Genomic DNA, 22,690 nt, shown 5'->3' with positions numbered 1-22,690 from the left:
CATTATAATTCCGAGGAAATTAGCTAATACATAACAATTGTCACTTAAGTACAAAAAATATCTACACATTTTCCACAAAAAAAAAAAAAAAGGGGGGGGGGGGGGGTAATGGTTGGTTAGTTAAGGGAGACAACCCAAATAATAACAAAAATATCTCAAAGCTCAATATTTATTTTTGCTATTACCTCCCATTAGCTAAATTTAAATTTCGAATAGCTAATAGTTAAATTAGAAATAGTTAAGCTTTAATTATTTATTTCTTCTTATATTTTTTACATGGAACCACACGAAAAGGCTTAATGCCACTAGATCTACATATAATATGAACTTTAATTACAATGATGAAAGGGAATAAATAATCATCAATAGAACCTAGTATTGAGAATATATACTTCATACTAATAAGAGTTGCACATTACATTTTAGATAGTCAAATCAGCAGGCCATGCGGTCTAATTCATGGGCGTAGCCAGGGGGGGGTGGGTGGGGGGTTCAAACCCTCCCCCCCCCCCGAAATGAAATCCCCCCCTTCATCGGAATTTAGTGACTGATTTTTTGCTTTGATTTTGTTTATTTTAGGTGAGATTTTAATACTAATCCATCACTTGCCCCAGCACAACCAAGGGGGTTTTGAGTTTAAAACCCCCTACCGGGGGTTTTGAGTTTAAAACCCCCTACCAGGGGGGTTCGAGGTTAAAAACCCCTACCAGGGGGGGTTCGAGTTTAAAACCCCTACCAGAGGGGTTCGAGTTTAAAAACCCCTACCAGGGGGTTTGAGTTTAAAACCCCCTACCAGGGGTTTTGAGTTTTAAACCCCCTACCTGGGGTTTTTGCAGTTAACTCCCCCTCTTCTATAAAACAAAACAAAAAAATGCAAACGAAAATCCCCTAATTCCAAGAGCACAGTTAAGGAAGATTTTGATTTTAAAACCCCCTCTAAAATTTACGATAAACCCCCTCTTCAACATAAAAAAAAGCTAATTACGCACTCAAAATGTTATGAGCGTAGCTAAATGGGTTTTGATTCAGTTTTGAGTTTAAATCCCACTTCAGCGGGGTTTCAAGGTAAAAAATACCTCTTTAATAATAAAAACAAAGCAAATTATACATTCAAAATGTTATGAGTGTAGTCAAAGGGGTTTAGAGTTTAAACTCCCCTCCAGTGGAGTTTGAAGCTAAAAAGTACCTGTTTAATATAAATAAAAGCAAATTACTCACTCTAAAATCTATGAGCGTAGCCAAATGGGTTTTGAGTTTAAACCCCCATTCAGATGGGTTTGATGCTAAAAATACCTCTTCAATATAAAAAAAAGGAAAATTACACACAAAAATTATTTGAGCGTAGCTAATCCAATCGGGGGTTTTGAGTTTAAACCCCTTTTCTACAGATGGCTTTTTTTTTAAAGTTTAAAACCCCTCCAGATGGTTTTGAGTTTAAGATCCCCCTACAGAGCATTTTGAGGTGGAAAACCCCCAACAGATGATTTTGACGATAAAACTTCTCTTTTCGATATAAAATCTAAAGCAAACTACAGTCACCTAATTCCTAGAGCGTATTCAAGAGAGATTACACATTTCTACCAGTGGCTTGGCTCTATTAATAAAGTTCAGTGAATAGTCATCTGCAGAAATTGAAAAACACTAAATGTGGCTCAACAAAGATGGCTAAGACAGATTTTAGGAGTCAGTTATAGAGATCGGGTCTAAATCAAGGAAATCCTATGCCGAACTGGGAGTCGAACCCTTAGTAAGATTGTGAGAGAGCGACGCATGAGGTTTGCGGGACATGTTCTCCGACAAAATGAATTACGCATAATAAGAGTTGCAATGATATCCTAGTACAACTTGACGCCACTCATTTATGGAGGTCCTCATGGCAGGTGGGAAGAGACATTATCAGTGACAGATTTTTATGGAAACAGCTTGACGGCAAATGCGCCGAACGGCGAGGGAGGATCTAAGTCAGTAAGAATAACACATTAGGTTTTTGAAATAGAACTTTTTAATAGCAAGAAAATGCACTGTAGATGCCTCAGAATATGCATTTTGTTGGCTTTCAATATCAGAAATAGTGCTTAGTGGCGGGGCTTCGCCCCGCGCTAGGCGCTTCCCCAGACCCCATTGCTAGTAATGGCGGGAAATCTACAATTTTTCCACTAACTCATGGAAGAACCTATTCTAGGGCACAATAAACGTCTTCCGAAAGAATGAAGGGTCAGAATGTAATAAAGATCATGTACACACACACATAAATACATATAAAAAAATTTTCGCGCGGGGGGGGGGGGAATCCTGGCTACCCCCATGCGGTCTATAATACAAATAATGTCAAGGGCATCTGTTTCTTTGCCCCACGGTTACATAGGACAGGTTTTATTTTGTTAATATGTTCGTCCAGCGTGAAATTAGAACAAAATGTTGTTAGCAAACAGAACATGGAAATTATAATATAAGAGAAAGTATGAACACCTTCGGATAATGTTTTACCGAATTGAGGAACCAGCGTACGAGTCTAATGACGTCATTCTAATTGCAGTACCTTACATTGACCAGTTCAATTGTTCACAGAGATTTGAAAATAAATAGCGACACAAAATTTAGCTGCATCGTAAATAAACTTTATTGGGATTTTTTTAAAAGTTAGGCTGCACATTTTTATTGTTTAGACTGCAAACTTTTTTAAGGTTGCAAAGTTTAGAGTTTGTAACTCCTATCTTAATACAACGGACCATTACATAATCCGTCTATTAAGTCTTAATTCCCTCGTACGTCAATCAGTTTCAATTGCACGTTTTCAAGGCAGAGGCGACGTTAGGAATACATGGCATTTGTGGTCAACCATCTAGCCTTATTTTATTTGTGGTCAACCATCTAGCCTTATTTTAGTTGTGGTCAACCATCTAGCCTTATTTTCAAAGTCCAGTGCTCGGAATAGAGTTTCATGGATATTGTGGTGCGTCATCGAAAGAGATTAACATCGATCTAAAGTACATGCACACTTGGTTCATTCATATTCTCTGGTTGCCCAGCTCTGACCTAGACATATTTTATATCAACAAGAGGTCTAAAATTGTGGCCCTTGCATTATGTCAGGCTTTTAAAAATATTGTTCTAAATGTTATATTTATTTAATATTGATTTGCTTACTTTGTTTTAATGGCTAGGGATATATGTCTATACATATAAATTAATCTTTGGAACATATGTATCTAGTGTTGCATTTATCAATTATGATGTCAAAAGCATATAAGTAATATAAATTGTAGATCTCTTTACGGTTTGTATTTTCTGCATTAATATTGACTAATTATCACTAATCGGAGACAAAGATATTAACATTTAGAAGCACTGACCCTTAAAAAAACACTTGTTTTTAAACAAGCATTGACACTTGAAAAAATTCAACAGACACTGTAGACAACAATTGTTATCGACAACGATCGCAGTAAAACCTCACTATTGTAGAACTCTTCGCGTAGCACATCTGCTCTAGGTTTAGTTTGATGCCATCCTAGTATTGCTTGGTATAAGTTACCGTATAAGTTGTGTGCACAGTAACAGATTCTATATCACTAATGTGAAGAGAAAGTTGATACTGTTGATAAGAGGAATGTGATCAAGATGAGAAGTTTGATTATTGTGCAGACAAATGACTTATCAACAACACTTCTTTGTTCAATAACGTCACTAGCAACACACTCCTCTCTAATGTTTAGCAACATGTTTAGTTTCGTGCTGAAACACTTCTCTTATTTACAACGTTATAGCAACATGCTCTCTTATCATGTTCTCTTAACATGCTCTCTTAACGTGTTCTCTTATCATGCTCTCTTAATGTATAGCGTCATGCTAACACAAAGTCTCTCTTTTGAAGAATCATGATTAAACACTTGTCTTGATTATAGTAAGAAAGCGTAAGTCAAGTTCCCCTTTCAGACCTTGCGATCTATAGGGCAGATAATATTAATGCTCATCTGTTTCTGTGACCTACGGTCAACGAGCAAGGTGTCATGTGGCCAGCACAACGACCACCTTTACTTCTCCCAACTTAGTCAGGTACCTAGGTGCCCTAAAAATCCAGAAATTCAAAAACCCAGTCTTCACAGAGATTGTAACCCAGTACCTCAGGTTTGGAAGCCAAGCGCTTAACCACTTAGCCACCGCGTCATGATAGAACCCTTCTCTTGTTCATTATTTATTTTGACAGCTAATGTCAAGGTCATACAAGGTTGTTTTCATGGATTCTAAAGTCCACAACTTCAAACCCCACTCCTCAAAGTCTCGTTAACGCCCGCTTTTCTACTTTCTTTTTTCCTTTTTCCTAAGACATCCAGTTGACATCCAGTTGACATCTAGTTGACATTTCATTGACATGACATTTACCATCAGTATGACTTCGGTGATGTCATGTTTCAATATTTTCATTGAATAAACATCTTGCACAAAACGGTCATCTCTTGTACCTACACTTTTAGGGACATTTCATCGTTGCTGATATAAAACATTGATTGCTTATTAAACAATTTTTAAAGACTGGCTGAATGGCAGACAATACAGTGAACACTTGTACTAAGGGAGACAATGTAGAGATTTAGCTTAACGACAGTCGACGGTTCCTATCGTTATTAGTAAACCGCTTGTTGGATGTTCATCAGCATCGACTGACTTTATCTTGTTTGGCCTTTCGCCCTGTGTTACTTGAGTTCGCTATTTGAAAGTTACCTCCGATTGACTTATCAGCATAAGACAGCGTGGAAGCGCCTAACACTTGTAGCATAAAGATTTTTTAATTATTTAGTTGGCATCTGTAATCTTTGAATATAACATTCTTGACATTGTTTAGTTAGTCTATTTCAAATCTATTCCAATGTTCCTCTTTCCTGTATCGCCCACTCCCAAATTTCACCAAATCGATTTTCCTCCTTTTGCTATGTTATTGTAGTTTATTACTTGAAGACTGTAGGCCGGATCTTACAAGTCGCAATGTACACAAAGAGTAGATAACTCATGAAAATCCTCAATGCCTTCAAATGGTTACTATTATCAACAGTGGCTTAGTGGCTCCTTCTGTCTCGCGAGATAATGGAAGCACTAAGAGAACTCTTCAGGACGTACTCCCATAGTTCATAACTTGCTCATTTGACTAAACTTTTTTTCTGAACTTTGCCGGTGTGACCAATGAAATGTTAGATAACAAGTCCGACCTCATTGGTTGTGTCTGCAGGGATCACAGATTATGTCTTGAATAAGGGCGCAGCGACGAAGTGGGAATACAAACTGATTACCATCAGACAACTTTGACTTTTGCATCCGATGTATGTCATAGTGGGGTCTTCGAAGCCTCGTAATGCTGTGAGAAAACAGTGTATGACAAACAAGGCAGAAAACATAATGTAGGATTGTACACTCCCCGCCCCATCTTGTATTTGTCTGTGGGTAGCGCATCCTAAACTGATAGCATTGATCCTGTCTAGTGGCCCCAGAAGGACACGTTTTGGACATGTAACAAATGGGTTCCCAGAACACTATCCTATGTTGTGGTTTTCCTTCACTTTGTCCGCCATGTTGTTTCTCTCCTGTAATTGAAAGCACGTGACATTTTCTTGCAGAGCTCTTGTGGACCAGATTACGTGTCGATAGACTTAGTGAGAGAGTCAACGGAGAAGTTGTAACCTTTCGACTCGTGACGTGCAGAAATGTGTTGTTGTTTTGAAACTGCTGTTGAAATGTTGTTTCTTTTCAAGTATTCGATTTTTATCTTGTTTGTTTTTTTTTTATTTTCTATCTATACAGTGTAGTGTAGTAGCTGAGTTTAAGAAGATATTGTTTTATTGACTGTATAGTCCCTGCCTTCGCAAATTAGCAAATTGTCTCTCTCTTTTTCTCTCTCATTCTCTCCCTCGCTATTTCCCTCTCTATTTCTCTCTCACTCTTTTTCTCTCTCACTCTCTCTCTCACTCTTTCTCTCTCTCACCCTATCTCTTTCTTTCTCTCTCTCTCTCTTACTCTTTCTCTCTCTCACCCTATCTCTCTCTTTCTCTCTCTCTCTCGTTTTTTCTCTCTTATTCTTTCTCGTTCTCTCATTATTTCTCTCGCTCTTTTTCTCTCTTTTTCTTTCTTTCTCTCTAATTCTATCTAATTCTCTCTCTTTCTGTTTCATTTTCTCTCTCTCTCTCATTATTTTCCTATATTTTTCTTTCTCTTTCTGTTTGACGCTTTCTTCCCCTCCTGTCTTCCCCTCTTCTTACTTTCTCTTTCTCTTTCTCTCGTTCTTTATTCGCCTCTCTGTCTCTCATTGTAACCCTCTGTTCTCAGCCTCAACAAGTTTCCTATAGGTCAATGACACAATAATACAACTGAGTCAAAAAGGTCTTGTGCACCATTACATTTAGATCATTTCGGCCAACAACCTTGGCGTTGTGCTCGTGCAGTCTTACGAAACAGGAAGTCACGTTGTAAGTGTATCTAGACTGTCTATACGACTTTGACTTGTGTTCAATATTTACTGGGTACTGTTGATGAGCAGCCTATGTAAACTATAAGCGTCAGCCTGAACACAAGATTGAAGATTCTGTGACAGTCACCCAATAAAATAAATGCCGCTGAATTAAGTTTTACTGCCTCTAAATCAGTGGTCTTCAACGGGGGCGATATCGCCCCCTAGGGGGCGTTTTCGAGATTTTGGGGGGCGCTGAGAGCCAAAGGGGCGGTAGGGGGGCGCTGGGCACAAAATGGGGCAGTAAGGGGGCGCTGGGCATAAAGGCGGAAAGAAGAAACTAAAGGTGCTCTGAAACAAAACAAATTTTAAAATTCTTCAACATTAAACTAAATATAGACAAATTATAGTTAACTTGCTTCTAATTTAAGAATAGGAACAGCGTTAGAAATTGAGTTCGGGAATCCCATTTTCTATTTTTAAATTCTTACAGTTTTGCTATGATTGAAGAGTATTTATTGTCCATGGATCTCGCGCATATAAACGTTTAAGATTTGATAAACAAAGTAGGTAATACGCCTTTTAGGTTATAGTTTATTTTATCTACATATGTTAATATATTGATATGTAAATGTTAATTGCAAAAAAACATTACAGGTAACATTTAATAGAATAATTTAACTTTTTAAAAACAAAAAACATTGATAAAATGTTACGAAAACTCACTGGTATGTCATGTAATATCTCCTTGAGATTTAGGGAATTGCCACTAAAAAAAAAGTAAGTTCTACTTTGATGGCATTTTCAGATGAGGTTATGAAACCAAGTCGGCTTCACGAACATATAGCGATATCCAAAAATTATTTAAGAATACTCATGAACAATTATAAAAATCTACAATTAAAACAATATTAAAAACAAAAAACAGCAAAGCAGGATATGTTTTAGTGGCTTCTTAGAAAAATGCATAGCTTTTTAAAAATTCTTATGATAAATTGAAAAATTGATTAAAACTAAATTTATTTTAAAACATGTGTATCACAAAAATACTTTTTTTTCTGTTAGAGATGAAATATTATTTCAAAATTGTCTCGTTATGTAGCTTATGAGGACATATAGGAAACCATCAGTGGTTGGACGCTACAATGACTTCATAGGTAATATAGAATAAAGAACAAATCTTTTCACTATTCACATTGTGAGTTATGATACACAAGAAAAGTTTGGCCCGCAATTTCATTTCTATTTGAATCTAATTATAAAACTGTAAATAAAATACAAACCCATGCCGAAAATAAGCGCATCCTTCAACAGTTTTATGAAACAAATAATAAAAAAGGTGTTAGACTCTTGTTGTAAACTGAAGTTCGCTGGATTTCGAAAGGGGTTTGTTAATGGTTATGGCTCGTTTTTTAAGCTCTTAAATAATTTTTTTTTTTGAGAAACGGGAAGATTCAACGATTGGCGATGACTTAAAGCAGGCTAAAAAACATTGTTTTACATGGTAGGCATCTAACACAAATGAATGAAGCGAACCTCCGACTGCTAGGAAAGAGATTGACTTTTATTGATAATATCATTTTCTCTTTTATCGAGATATTAAATCTATTTTAAAGAGTTTTACAATCTCACATAACTTGTTTGTTGACAAATGAATTACTGCCCAAGGACACCGATATCTATGCAATTCACATAACAATGCTCTATGAAGAAATTAAGATTCGCTTCTAAAATAAAAGAAAAATATATAAATGACAATTATTAAACATCTGTTACATTCGTTCAAATTGATTTGAATGAAAAAATTAATTTACAAAATCATATCTTCAGTAAAAAAGAATGTAAACATAGGAGGCACACAGTGGCGTAGCTAGGGTGGGGGGAAATTTGAAAATCCCCCGGGCCCCCATTTAAAAGGGGGGGGGAAATTATTGCTTTTTTAATTAATTAAATTAAATATTACGTAAAATGCATCGGCCTCCAAAGATGTCAAGCCCCCTGGCCCCCAAACGATGGAAATTCCTAGCTTCGCCCCTAGAGGCACAACATAGATGTGGCTGCATTTAAATGTTTCAGTAAAATTCCAAACTTTGGTCGAAAATGGAATTATGTTTTAGCTATTCCATCAACATACATGGTTAACCTAGATTTAGTGCGTAACAAAGTTAATGAATAAGCAAAGAAATAGACTGGATGTAGCAAATAGAGGAGACCTTCGCCTTGCCTTGGCTAATTTAAAGCTTGAAATTTCTAATATTGTCAGACTAAGGAGGCACAAGGTTACCATTAGCTTAATTTCATTTTGTAGTGAATTCAGCAATAATAATATGTATATTAAAAATTAAAACTAAATTTACAATTAAACCTAAAAACAGTAGGCCCTAATATTCAAAATTTCTAATGGAGACTATTCTTAGGATTTGAAAGAAAGTCTTTACAATTAATTTTTGTGTGTAATCACTGCAAATTATTTGACATAATTTTTGCATAATGATAATATTGGCTGTTTTTGCCTTTTATTCTGAAGATTACGGCTGAGTCCAGTGTTTCACATAACTACGGAAACCCAACTGCGACCTACATATTTTCCCGAATTTTATGCAGACAAAGCCGTTGTATGCTGGCTTTTCTTTGAGCATCAAATGTTTGTCCCGCAGTTTTTGTAAGAGCTCTCGAACTGTTTCTCTCAGAGGCTATCTGCTGCCAGGTACTTTCCTCTATGCCAATGAGAGCGAAATGGCGCCTGAATAAATCTTTATAGCGCTCACGGGGTAGAGGGGCTCCTCAAAGCTCGTCAGTTATAGGCCAAGGAGTTCACAACAATCAGCTTTGGCATGCGGTCGTCTCTCAAGCGGGATAAGTGTTATTGACAGCATAAAAATTAATAAATAGATAATATTTTGTTCAAATTTGCCTTCTCACGCTTCTTTATAACTGTTTTTCTTTGAGGGGGGCGCTGGCGGATTTTTTTAAAGAAAAAATACGAAAAGGGGGCGGTAGGTCAAAAAAGGTTGAAGACCACTGCTCTAAATCATTGCTTGCGATCGAGCTCCAGTTTGGTGTGAAGCAATACAAAACGTGAACAAGATTTAATCATGAAATAAAGAGACAGCACAATGCAAGTGTGTTAGAGCAATACGTTAAAGATGAGAAGTGACTTCTACATGTGGTCACTAAGTACAGGAATAGTTATGTACATGACAAACCAAGAACTAATACATATGATTTTTTTTTATCTGAAGGTATTTATCTGAAAAACAATCTATTTCGATGACACAACACTTCTCTATCTCTCTCTCTCTCTCTCTCTCTCTCTCTCTCTATCTCGCTCTCTCTCTCTCTATCTCGCTCTCTCTTTCTCTATCTCGCTCTCTCTCTCTCTCTCTCTCTCTCTCTCTCTGTTGGTATGTGTATATTGTTGTAACAGTGTTGGGGGAAACCCTTACAGCTGATGTGTGTGTGTGATTCAGACGAACGACCCAGGTCAACGTTTGTCAATGGACCAGAGTAAATGTTTTACATGTTTCCGATGTTCCTTCAGATTTGAAGATCTACTTCCTAGCCCAAACCTCCCGCAGGACGACGGGAAATAGCAGCGGAAGGGTTTGAACCCGAGACTATCGAGACGACCGAATGACAGTCCAGCGCGCATACCGCAAGACCTGGCAGCCAGTGTGTAAAGCAGTCCAGTACAACACAGCGAGGAGACCGGAACTGTTAGTCGGCCGTGAAGTCCGGGCTGGAGTGAGTCCTCGAATGAAACGTACTAGTCCAGGAAGAGATAGAGAGACAGTAGAGTTTAGTACGGCAGTAGGAGAGAGAATGGTAACAAGATGATAAATAGATAGATAGATAGCGATAGATAGATAGATAGATAGATAGCGATAGATAGATAGATAGATAGATAGATAGATAGATAGATAGATAGATAGCGATAGATAGATAGATAGATAGATAGATAGATAGATAGATAGATAGATAGATAGATAGCGATAGATAGATAGATAGATAGCGATAGATAGATAGATAGATAGATATATAGATAGATAGATAGATAGATAGATAGATAGATAGATAGATAGATAGATAGATAGATAGATAGATAGATAGATATTCTTTTTATATTTGTTTATGCCCCCCCCCCCCCCGTTAAATACTCACTCATTAAAAGTGACACTGATCTTAATGAATACAAATGTTAGAGTGACGATTGTGTTGAGCTCACTAGTGCTAATTCGTTCAGCAAGTTATACTTTTGTTTGTTTGGTTGGTTGGTTGCATTCTCAGCATGAAAATCACGTGTTAAAAAAACCACGTGTGTGCTGCCAACTTAATCAATAAACTGTCCCAGAGACAATTACGGGCTGTAATGTGATTTCATTTTTATTATGCTCTCAGAAATTAACAATGTTTTAAAAAATGTGTTGGTAACGCTAGCTAATTACGTCTGTGAATTGATTTGGTTCTGAAAACAGTGGAAGTCATTTACATAAGACGTCAACTGAGAGCTTAAATCACCGGTTCTCAATGTGTTGACACTACGCCACGCGGCGCGGCGACTTTCTCAAAAAGCGTTTGGAAATGTTTGGGTATTACGTATCGGCTAAAGGGGGGGGGGGGGAGGGGGTATACACATTGATTACAAGGGGGAGGGGATCTTAAGATTTGTTACCTAACGAAAAAAATTCAAATGAAATAACAAACATTATTTATCTCGTGTTTATGTTTGCAATGTTATCACAGTGCTTTGAGCCTACAACATGTTTGTTGACAGCGTGGCACACATTAGAATATTATTATTAATAGGCACACAGTGGTCTCTTGACTTTCGTGGGTCCAATTTTGGAGGAAGGGCAATACCACGAGTTTTCAAAATATCACGCTTGTTTTTTTTAACATCCGGGTTTTTTCCGGCGGCCGCCCGATGTATATTTACAGTACTAGGGATCAAAAACTGCATACATCTACGAAGTACCATAAGAGGTCGAGACTTTCTCCATTAATTTAAAAATACAATAATGAAATACATACTTAAATAATATGTACTTGAATATGTACCTAAATATGTATATAAATATGTACAATACTCTAACAGGTACTTAAATATGTACTTATATATGTACTTACATATGTACTTTACTTTAATATGTACTTTCATTTGTACTTAAATATGTATTTACTTATGTACTTTACTTTAATATGTAGTTAAATATGTACTTAAATAGGTACTATGTATAAAAGTCATGTTCCAGAAGTCACCCAATGAAACATACTCAGCCCCAAGGATCACCGTAAACGGACAGCCCCTTAACGTGGTAGACCACTTCACAAATCTGGGTAGTAGTGTCAAATGACGCCTCACTTTCAAGGGAAGTTGATAACCTTCTGGCCAGGGCCAGTAGCGCTTTTGGACGCCTTCAAACGAGAATTTGGCGGAACAAATCGCTCCGCCTGCCTACAAAAATCAATGTCTACCAGGCGGTGGTTCTCTCAACCCTTCTATATGGCTCTGAGACATGGACACTATACAGAAAACAACTAAGACTCCTTGAGCGCTTCCGCAAAAGATGCTTGCGCTCCATCATGGACATACGGTGGCAAGACCGCACTACAAACAGCGATGTCCTTGTGAACGCCGGTATGGACAGATAGAGGGACTCCTTATGGTCCGACAGTTGCGCTGGGTAGGGCACGTATCCTGTATGGGGGACGAACGTAGGCAAAAGGCAGTCTTGTTTGGTGAGCTAAAAGGTGGTAGACATAACAGAGGCGCCCCACGGAAACGCTTCAAAGACCAGCTTAGGCGTCATTTTTCTTGGCTGACATAGAAGAGAGCACCTGGTTGCATGCGGCCTCAGAACGAGACATTTGAAGGTCACTCACGAAGGCCCTGGGATACACCTTTGAGACCAAAAGAAAACCTGCTGCCGAGGAAAAACGCAGACGGCGAAAAGAAAATCTAAATCGACCACCTGCGGACAATTGTTATGCTTGCCCTGGATGTGGCAAAATATGTAGGTCACAGCTGGGGCTGCTCAGCCAAGGGGAATACTGCATTCCTCATAAATCTTCGGACTCGAAGACAAGCCTTATATAAATATGTACTTTAATATGTACCTAAATATGTACTTAAATATGTACTAACATAAGTACTTAAATATGTTTTTACATAAGTACACTACTTTAATATGTACTTATGTACTTTACTTTTATATATGTACTTTACTTTAATATGTACTTATAGGCGTGACATATTAATCAGACGTTCCTATTCTACATTATTTACATTCACCATTGGACAATGAAGAATTGTTTCCCTTCAATATAATGGCGCCATAGGAAAGCTCTATTGTGACAATCAATTCGTGGCTTGGAACCTACTAGAGCAGTAAACGCCTACCTGTTTCTTAAGGACACGATTTAGACTTGATAAGGCCCTAAGCTATTTAACATATGGGGGGGGGGGGGGAGGGCTTGTAATCAACGTAAGACAATTTTTTTCTGTTCTCTTTCTTCCAAATGCTTGCAACCAACCCAGGCCTGGCAAGTGGGGTCGGGGGGCCCCAAGCAATCATTTATGTTGTCTATACGTAAATCCATCAATGCCTGTTTGAATGTCTCTGGTGAAAACGCGAAATGAATCATTAAATACTGCCGATTCATACAATGTATACTATAACAAAACAAAAAGAGGCAGGGAACTGATAACGTGTCCCGCCATTAAGTATTATGTGTAGAATGTAATTTCTAAGTTAGTCTGACATTTTGGTCATTATTAACATATGGCCTACATAAGACTGATACAAGTACTACAAACGTTATAGGCAGGGCCGGCCTTGCAAATTGCGAGGCCCAATTAAATGGATGCTTGCGGGACCCCTTTTCTAAGCTTTGTTTTTACAATAACAACTGTTACTATTAATGACATCAAAGGCTCAAATGCTATAGGTGCCAGTGGTTTAAAGTTACGTCCATAGTATAATACACTAATTTTTTTAATCTTTCAAGTCCTACGTCTTTAAAAGCCTATGTCAAGAACCATGACTGATAGTGATATTCTAAATGTAAAATGCAGGGTCCCTACCATAAATATATTTTTTTCCTAATCTAATTTTTTTTTAGTACCGAATTGGGTTCCTTTAAATTAGAAGACATTCCCTTTATTATGAAGACATTAAAACTCTATTGGGGAATTAAAACCAGCGGTTTTGTTAAACATGGCCTAGATCCATAAAATACTATAGCTTTAATAGAGTGGGACAACTTAATTTTTTACAACAGTCATAAGTTTGTTTTAGGGCTACAATACATACACTACGGTCTAAGTTGGTACCCAAGGAACATTCCTGCCAAGTTTTATCAAGATTGGTCAAGCGGTTTTGATTTCTATAAGTCACATACATACATACATACATACATACATACATACATACATACGCCATACTTTATACTTTATAGTATATATATATATAAGTTTGTAAAAAGAAATAGAACTCAGTCACAACAATAGAGAATGAAATGAGAGACTTATTGTTTCTCACTTGACACAGGTCTGAGGATAGCAGAGAAATCGTACAGCAATACAATAGTTCTAGATCAGTAACGCCCAAACTACGGCCCGCGGGCAATATTCGGCCTGTGTCATGGCACTATTCGCCACTGAAGCCTCTGAGGCTTGGTTCATAGGGCTTGACCAATTTTTCATATAAATTTTATAAAATTGCGACCCGCAATACGCATGTCCGAAACTTCTATGTCCCCACATCGACAAATGCTAGATATAGCATAGAGCCTTGTAATAATTTGCATTTATAAACTTTGTTTTCGAGTTTATTAAAAGCAAGTGAAATTCCTTGTAAAAGTGTTTCACTAACTACATTACAGTCTACCGAATAAAAAGAAATGTTTGTTTTTTTTACTTTTGCGTGTTAAAAAATGTCAGCACAATGGCACTGGAAACCCAGCTTCTAGGTTTTTCTAAAGGCAAGTTCTCTTTGGCTGGGGGGTGGGGGGTGGACAGTACAGAGTTTATCCAAGACTTGATTCAATAGTTTGAACAGGAATCTTTTGTTACCGAATAGCAGGGAGACAGCCATGAAAGACATGACTTATTTAAATCTACATAGAGTCTCGCAATTGGAAGTTTTAACTCTTTCTCTTCTAATCGTTGATACCATCGTTTATTTGACCTCATTAAATTAAATTAATGTTTAATTTTATAAACATGACTTTGTGTTATATATAAAAAGAGCATGTATTTTTCTTTAATTCTATAGCAAATACATTTTCTGATAACAAACAAAAAAAGCTATTAAAGCTTAATCATAACAAGGTAGTGAAATAGTAATGAGCAAAATGAAGCATTCCTTCGAAGCGTGTAAAAATAATTACAGAGAGAAAGAGTTAAACCATGACAACGAAATATTCAAGTCTGTGTCTGTGTGCATGCGCGTGTGTGTGTCTTTTTTACGACCAAAATGAACTAAGTAAAGCGACTATTTTTAAAAGGACAAAAAGTTAAACACTTGTATTTGTTTATAAATGTTGATAATTAAAATGACCTTTCGAAGATTTGAAATACCACAACATTATAATATCACATCTTTAATTTGTCAAATCTCAAGTTACACACAGATAGATTAGTTTACAAGTTAGCCTCATCACTGTCACTTTAAATTTTTCCAAAGGGTTAAATGAGACTTATTAGACTGATGTAGGTCTAGTTATAAACTATATCATCCACTGGGTTAAACGAAGCTTATTAGACTGATGTAGGCCCTAGTTATAAACTATATAATTTACTGGGTTAAATGAGACTTTTTAGACTGATGTAGGCCCTAGTTATAAACTATATCATTCACTGGGTTAAATGAGACTTATTAGACTGATGTAGGCCCTAGTTATAAACTATATCATTCACTGGGTTAAATGAAATTTATTAGACTGATGTATGCCCTAGTTATAAACTATATCATTTACTGGGTTAAATGAGACTTATTAGACTGATGTAGGCCCTAGTTATAAACTATATCATTCACTGGGTTAAATGAGATTTATTAGACTGATGTAGGCCCTAGTTGTCATTCACCGCTCAATTACATTTATACATTACAGGTGCACCACTGAAATGCAAATTAAAGACAAGCAAATAGAAATGCAATCCTTAAATTTAAAAAAAAAAAAAAAAAAAAAAAAAAAAAAAAAAAAAAAAAGCTTTTCTAACGGAAAGAACTGCACACTTACAACCATATATCTCAATAATGTAGATGTTATTTCCTTTATTCGATATCAAACAACATAATTAATTACCAATTGACTAATTGGTTAATTTTTAGTGGCTCCCAAAAGGGGGAAAAGACGCTATTAGTTTTGTGTGGAATGTCTGTTGGTCGTTCCGTCCGTCCCGTTTAGATCTCGTAAACTAGAAAAGATAGTGAAAATCTGACACTATAATTTTTTAGACCATTCAAAGTTCTGATGCAACGGCTAGTTTTTTTCTTTTCTGAAAGCGAAAAATTTAATTTTTTAAATCACTTATGCAAGCATTTTTTCCATAAAAATACCCCAGTTTTAGCGGTATCTGTGAATAGTGAAAGACTGATTTCCCTTGTTGGTATCAAACAAAACAAGAAAATATGTGTTTAAATACTTTAAAAAAAAATAAAGTTTATATAGTATCAATTAGTTTGGATGAGTCATGCAATTAAATTTGTAATATATCTAGACTAACAAGAAAAAGCATAAAATAAAATAAAAAAAAAGGGGGGACGACGTGAAACTTATGGCACAAGTCTTCTCAGGCATCTCAGGCCAACACGGTCACCACTTCTCAGGTATCTCAGGCCAACACGGTCACCACTTCTCAGGTATCTCAGGCCAACACGGTCACCACTTCTCAGGCATCTCAGGCCAACACGGTCACCACTTCTCAGCCATCTCAGGCCAACACGGTCACCACTTCTCAGCCATCTCAGTCCAACACGGTCACCACTTCTCAGCCATCTCAGGCCAACACGGTCACCACTTCTCAGCCATCTCAGGCCAACACGGTCACCACTTCTCAGGCATCTCAGGCCAACACGGTCACCACTTCTCAGGCATCTCAGGCCAACACGGTCACCACTTCTCAGGCATCTCAGGCCAACACGGTCACCACTTCTCAGCCATCTCAGGCCAACACGGTCACCACTTCTCAGCCATCTCAGGCCAACACGGTCACCACTTCTCAGGCATCTCAGGCCAACACGGTCACCACTTCTCAGGCATCTCAGGCCAACACGGTCACCACTTCTCAGCCATCTCAGGCCAACACGGTCACCACTTCTCAGCCATCTCAGGCCAACACGGTCACCACTTCTTAGGCATCTCAGGCCAACACGGTCACCACTTCTCAGGCATCTCAGGCCAACACGGTCACCACTTCTCAGCCATCTCAGGCCAACACGGTCACCACTTCTCAGCCATCTCAGTCCAACACGGTCACCACTTCTCAGCCATCTCAGGCCAACACGGTCACCACTTCTCAGCCATCTCAGGCCAACACGGTCACCACTTCTCAGGCATCTCAGGCCAACACGGTCACCACTTCTCAGGCATCTCAGGCCAACACGGTCACCACTTCTCAGGTATCTCAAGCCAACACGGTCACCACTTCTCAGCCATCTCAGGCCAACACGGTCACCACTTCTCAGGCATCTCAGGCCAACACGGTCACCACTTCTCAGGCATCTCAGGCCAACACGGTCACCACTTCTCAGGCATCTCAGGCCAACACGGTCACCACTTCTCAGCCATCTCAGGCCAACACGGTCACCACTTCTCAGCCATCTCAGGCCAACACGGTCACCACTTCTCAGGCATCTCAGGCCAACACGGTCACCACTTCTCAGGCATCACAGGCCAACACGGTCATCACTTGTCAGCCATCTCAGGCCAACACGGTCACCACTTCTCAGCCATCTCAGGCCAACACGGTCACCACTTCTCAGGCATCTCAGGCCAACACGGTCACCACTTCTCAGGCATCTCAGGCCAACACGGTCACCACTTCTCAGGCATCTCAGGCCAACACGGTCACCACTTCTCAGCCATCTCAGGCCAACACGGTCACCACTTCTCAGGCATCTCAGGCCAACACGGTCACCACTTCTCAGGCATCTCAGGCCAACACGGTCACCACTTCTCAGCCATCTCAGGCCAACACGGTCACCACTTCTCAGCCATCTCAGGCCAACACGGTCACCACTTCTTAGGCATCTCAGGCCAACACGGTCACCACTTCTCAGGCATCTCAGGCCAACACGGTCACCACTTCTCAGCCATCTCAGGCCAACACGGTCACCACTTCTCAGCCATCTCAGTCCAACACGGTCACCACTTCTCAGCCATCTCAGGCCAACACGGTCACCACTTCTCAGCCATCTCAGGCCAACACGGTCACCACTTCTCAGGCATCTCAGGCCAACACGGTCACCACTTCTCAGGCATCTCAGGCCAACACGGTCACCACTTCTCAGGCATCTCAGGCCAACACGGTCACCACTTCTCAGGTATCTCAAGCCAACACGGTCACCACTTCTCAGCCATCTCAGGCCAACACGGTCACCACTTCTCAGGCATCTCAGGCCAACACGGTCACCACTTCTCAGCCATCTCAGGCCAACACGGTCACCACTTCTCAGGTATCTCAGGCCAACACGGTCACCACTTCTCAGGCATCTCAGGCCAACACGGTCACCACTTCTCAGGCATCTCAGGCCAACACGGTCACCACTTCTCAGGTATCTCAGGCCAACACGGTCACCACTTCTCAGGTATCTCAGGCCAACACGGTCACCACTTCTCAGGCATCTCAGGCCAACACGGTCACCACTTCTCAGGCATCTCAGGCCAACACGGTCACCACTTCTCAGCCATCTCAGGCCAACAAAATATTGATATTTATATTTTAAAAAAGCTTAATTTCTATGTTATAAATCTATCTTTGTTTTAAAAAGTTGTTGCACTCATAACTTTGTGTGTGTTAAAAAACTAGTCATATGATGGTTTCTGGAAATCTTCGCTCCTAATCTCGAAACAAAAGAGTGGTGAGTGAGACCATGGGGATTGTCGAGTCACATCATACCGTCATTTTGATGTGTATTTCCTGAAGTCATGATTTCTATCCGCCAGTTTTATTGATAAGCAGAAATATCAGGTTAAAAATGTGGACGAAATGATGTGGGTGTGTTGTTTATCTTATCTTATATAATACAGACGTTACTTCAAAAAAGAAGATGATTACGTCCTACGCGTCATGCATTTAGTCATGCATTTTAACCAATGACTTAAATTCTGCCAAGTCACTGGTTTTCCTGGCTAGCTCAGACAACCCATTGATCCATGCTCTAATAGCACTAGGGAAGAAGGAGTATTTGTAAAAATTTGTCCTAGCATATGGGATGAGGAATGTGCCTTTATCTTTGTGTCTTTCAGAGTATTTTATTAAATTTTGTTTTTGTATTTGAAGATTATGGTTCAGTGTTTTATGTATGATTGCTACTTTACTTTTAAGTCTTCTGTGCTGAAGGCTTTCTAAATTTAGTGATTTTACTAAAGGTGTTACTCTAGTCAAATGTGAATATTCGTTTATTATGAATCTCACTGCTCTATTTTGTGTCTGTTCTAGTTTCTTAATGTTTTCTTGAGTTGAGGGGTCCCAAACGGAGGATGCATATTCTATTATTGGCCTAACCAAGGTTAAATAACATTTTAGTTTTATGTTCTTTTTTGATTTATAGAAATTTCTTTTAATAAATCCTAATGCTTTCTTTGATTTTTTTTATAGTTTCATCAATATGTGGATTCCATGACAGTTTTTCATTTATTATAACACCTAGGTATTTTGCGTTTTTAGTCTGTGTTACTGGTTTGCCATGAATTAGATAAGTGGAATTAATTTGTTTTAGGTTTTTTTTTGTTACTCTTAACAACTGACATTTTTCTGGGTGGAAAGACATGCTCCAATTTGATTCCCATTTCTGTAATTCATCTAATTCTCTTTGTAAAATATATGTGTCTTGTGTTGTTTTTATTGTTCTATATATTATGCAATCATCTGCAAATAATCTAACTTTTGTTCCTGAAGTAATGCAATTTGGTAAATCATTTCTGTAAATTAAAAATAGTAGTGGACCCAAGACTGTTCCTTGAGGTACACCTGAGTTTACTGTTATCTGTGTTGATATAGAGCCATTTATTATTACAGTTTGTTCTCTCCCTATCAGAAAATCTTTAATCCACTGATGCAGTGGACCATTAATGCCGAAATATTTTATTTTTTTAAGCAAACTATGGTGGTGAACTTTGTCAAAAGCCTTAGAAAAATCTAGTAAGATAGCATCTATTTATTCACTATTATCTAAACCTTTTGAAAAATCATCAATTAGTCCTATTAGTTGTGTTTCTCATGATCTATATTTCTTAAAGTAACGCTGGTATGGGGTGAGGACATTATGTTTGTCTAAGTGGTTTATGATGTTGCTACATATTATGTGTTCTAGGATTTTACATGTGATACTGGTAAGTGATACTGGTCTGTAGTTTCCTGGGTCAGGTTTTTCTCCTTTTTTAAATAGGGGGGTGACATTAGCTTTTTTCCAGTCCTTTGGTACTCTGCCCTGGTTAAGCGATGCCTGAAAGAGTATTTTGAACACTGGGGCTAGCTCATTGCTAAGTAATCTAGCTGGAATACCATCAGGTCCAGACGCTTTATTTGGTTTGGTGTTGGCTAATAGTTTTTGAATTCCATTTTCTTGTACTACTATATCTTCTATGTTGTCTACTTGGTTCAAATTAAGTAATATGTCTTTGTCTCCTGGGGCTGAGAATGCTGATGCAAAGTATTTGTTTAGGATGTTTGCTTTAGTTTCATTATCATTATGTATTATGTTCATCTTTTAATGGCGCTATGCCTGTTGTTTCCATTTTCTTAGACTTAATGTATGACCATAGTTTTTTGTTGTTATCTTTAGATATTACATTGTTTATGTATTCACTCTGCAGCTGTCTGCTTACTTTTTGGGTTAAGTGTTTAATTTTAATATACTTTTTGTAAACTCTTTTTTAAATTTTCTATATAGGTTTTCCTTCTGTTTACAAAGCTTCTTTAGTCTGTTATTAAACCAGCATTTATTTATTTTGTTTCATGTGTGTCTAGTTGGTATATGATTTTCTATAATGCTTTTAAGATGGTTTTTAATGAAATTCCAGAGGTCATCGACTGGTTGGTTAATGTCTTTTTCTAATAAGAATGTTTGTTGAAAGTTGAATGTAGCTTGGTGTAGTTGTGTTAGGTTACATTTATTCCAGAGTAAGATTTTTCTTTTGGGTTTTGTATTGGCTACTGCTTTTATCTGACTGTGTATTTTTATGATCTCATGGTCTGATAGACCAGGGATAATATCATAATCAACTACTAATCCAGGTCTGTTGGTTAAGAAGAGATCTAATGTGCTGTTTAATCTAGTTGGCTTTTTAATGATTTGATCTAAACTTAGGTTGTGTAAAGTTTCTATGAAAAGCTCATGTATGTCCTGTTGGGTCTGTGTGCTGGTGTCATGTCACGTGCAGTCATTTGGAATCTGTTCCCACTGTCTGTCTTAGCCTGCCAGGCCGTCACGTGACTCCTTTGGAGATGGCGTTCAGCTGATAAACTCTTCTATGTGATGGACATATTAGGGTGGAATCTTTGGCTCTGTTTTTTATTTTCCTTTTCTTTTGTGTGTTTATGCATGGTGGGATTGGTGTTGTCAATTCCTTATGCTTTACAATTGGTCTTGTCTTTATACTTACTTGTTGCCTGTTTTTGCCGCTTACACCTCAGTGAATGTCCATTAAATGTGGAGCTTAAGCCTTATTATGACCTTTGACTGAAGGACAGGATTTGACCCACAGGCCAGGAATGACAGATGGCTATTTACCAATCCGTCTGTTCCTAAGTTCTCCCCCCCCCCATGATCCGTTTTTTTTTGTCGGCTCCATAAGCCACCTCCTGGGTTCCCCTATCCTAGCGAGGCTGGAGGCCTAGACACAAGTGGCTCCTACGTGTTTCTATACTGTACCGCCTCTACCCGTGAGAAAGGAATCACCACAGCTTATGGCCCTCGCAAGGAACGGCTTGGTGATGGGACGAGTTAGCAAGCCTTTCTTTCATCCTTACCACGTGCAATGCTTGTTCACTAGAAAGTTCAGTGGAAGCCCACTGGTGGCCATTTTCAAACCTAGTTTCCCTGCATCTCCTAACAGACGCTTTCATGGGGGTGTCATAATGAGCCCTGGCAGCGTACACCAGATGATTTTGTTGCAATGATCACTGTCTCAATCACTGTGTCTAACCCTACATCAAATTATCTCTTTCGAGTCTTCTCTCGGTAGCATTTGTAACGCTTATATTTTGCTCAGCGACTATCCGAAAGTCTTCGTAGTCTAGATATGAATCAACGCTACATTCATTTCGAACATAATGAACTGTGTCTTTTTTTATAACAGTTTTTGTTTCAACACTAGATATCAAAGTATTTCATAATGAGTCCAATGTTTTTAAATTATGAATACTGCTAAAGGGACACCTTATTCAGAAAAAAATGCTGAAAAATGTTTAACTGAATAAGAAAGAAAAAAATCTCAAAGATATTCGTAATTTATTTCATTGAGAGTCTCTGTTGTAGAGATTTCATTTCTGATCAATTCTTATTTCTCAACTATTGTTTGCTGGACAGAAATATTAATAATAATAATAATAATAATAACCCCATTGTTATATCAACCGAGGGGATAATAACAACTGACCTCACAGACACCTTCAAGGCCCTTAACATTCCTAGGAACATCTTCGTTGCCTGTCAGAGGGCGGTACTGCTGCAGACCTGCCACAACAGCAGAAAATTCCTCAGTAGAAACTGTTAAAGGGACTACGATGAATTTTGTTTCTCTTTAGCGAAACTCGACCCTGGCAGCGCCAGAGAATGACTACTCGTTCATTTCTAACATAATAATAATAATAATAATCTTTATTGTCCGTAAGGAAATCTGTCTTACAATTTGTGCATTACACCAAACAAAAAATTATAACTATAAAAAATGTACATGCACACCAGACTCACTCATAATTTACATGTGACAAAGTTTAGATCAAATTGTTTCTATTTAATGATTTGATAGCCAGGGGAACAAATGAGAGTTTGTGTCTGTTTGTCTTTGCTATCGGTGTCTTGT

The 22,690-nt window shown here is 38.3% G+C and overlaps 2 protein-coding genes across 15 annotated transcripts in view; one reads left to right on the top strand and one right to left on the bottom strand.

The window, feature by feature from the left end:
- LOC106054487 (cGMP-dependent protein kinase 1-like) overlaps positions 1-22,690 on the bottom strand; it is a 275,978-nt gene that overhangs the window by 166,245 nt on the left and 87,043 nt on the right. The window lies entirely within an intron of this gene.
- LOC129924701 (mucin-17-like) lies at positions 10,070-18,387 on the top strand. The gene is made up of 4 exons (XM_056021194.1): positions 10,070-10,180; positions 16,246-16,749; positions 16,831-17,640; positions 17,722-18,387. The coding sequence occupies exons 1-4, from the start codon at positions 10,070-10,072 to the stop codon at positions 18,385-18,387; spliced, it is 2,091 nt and encodes a 696-aa protein (XP_055877169.1).

The sequence above is a fragment of the Biomphalaria glabrata genome, chromosome 2 (assembly GCF_947242115.1).
Source record: "Biomphalaria glabrata chromosome 2, xgBioGlab47.1, whole genome shotgun sequence".
NCBI classification, from domain to species: domain Eukaryota; kingdom Metazoa; phylum Mollusca; class Gastropoda; family Planorbidae; genus Biomphalaria; species Biomphalaria glabrata.
Note: the sequence above shows the minus strand (reverse complement) of the source record. Positions and strands in the feature narration are given on the sequence as shown.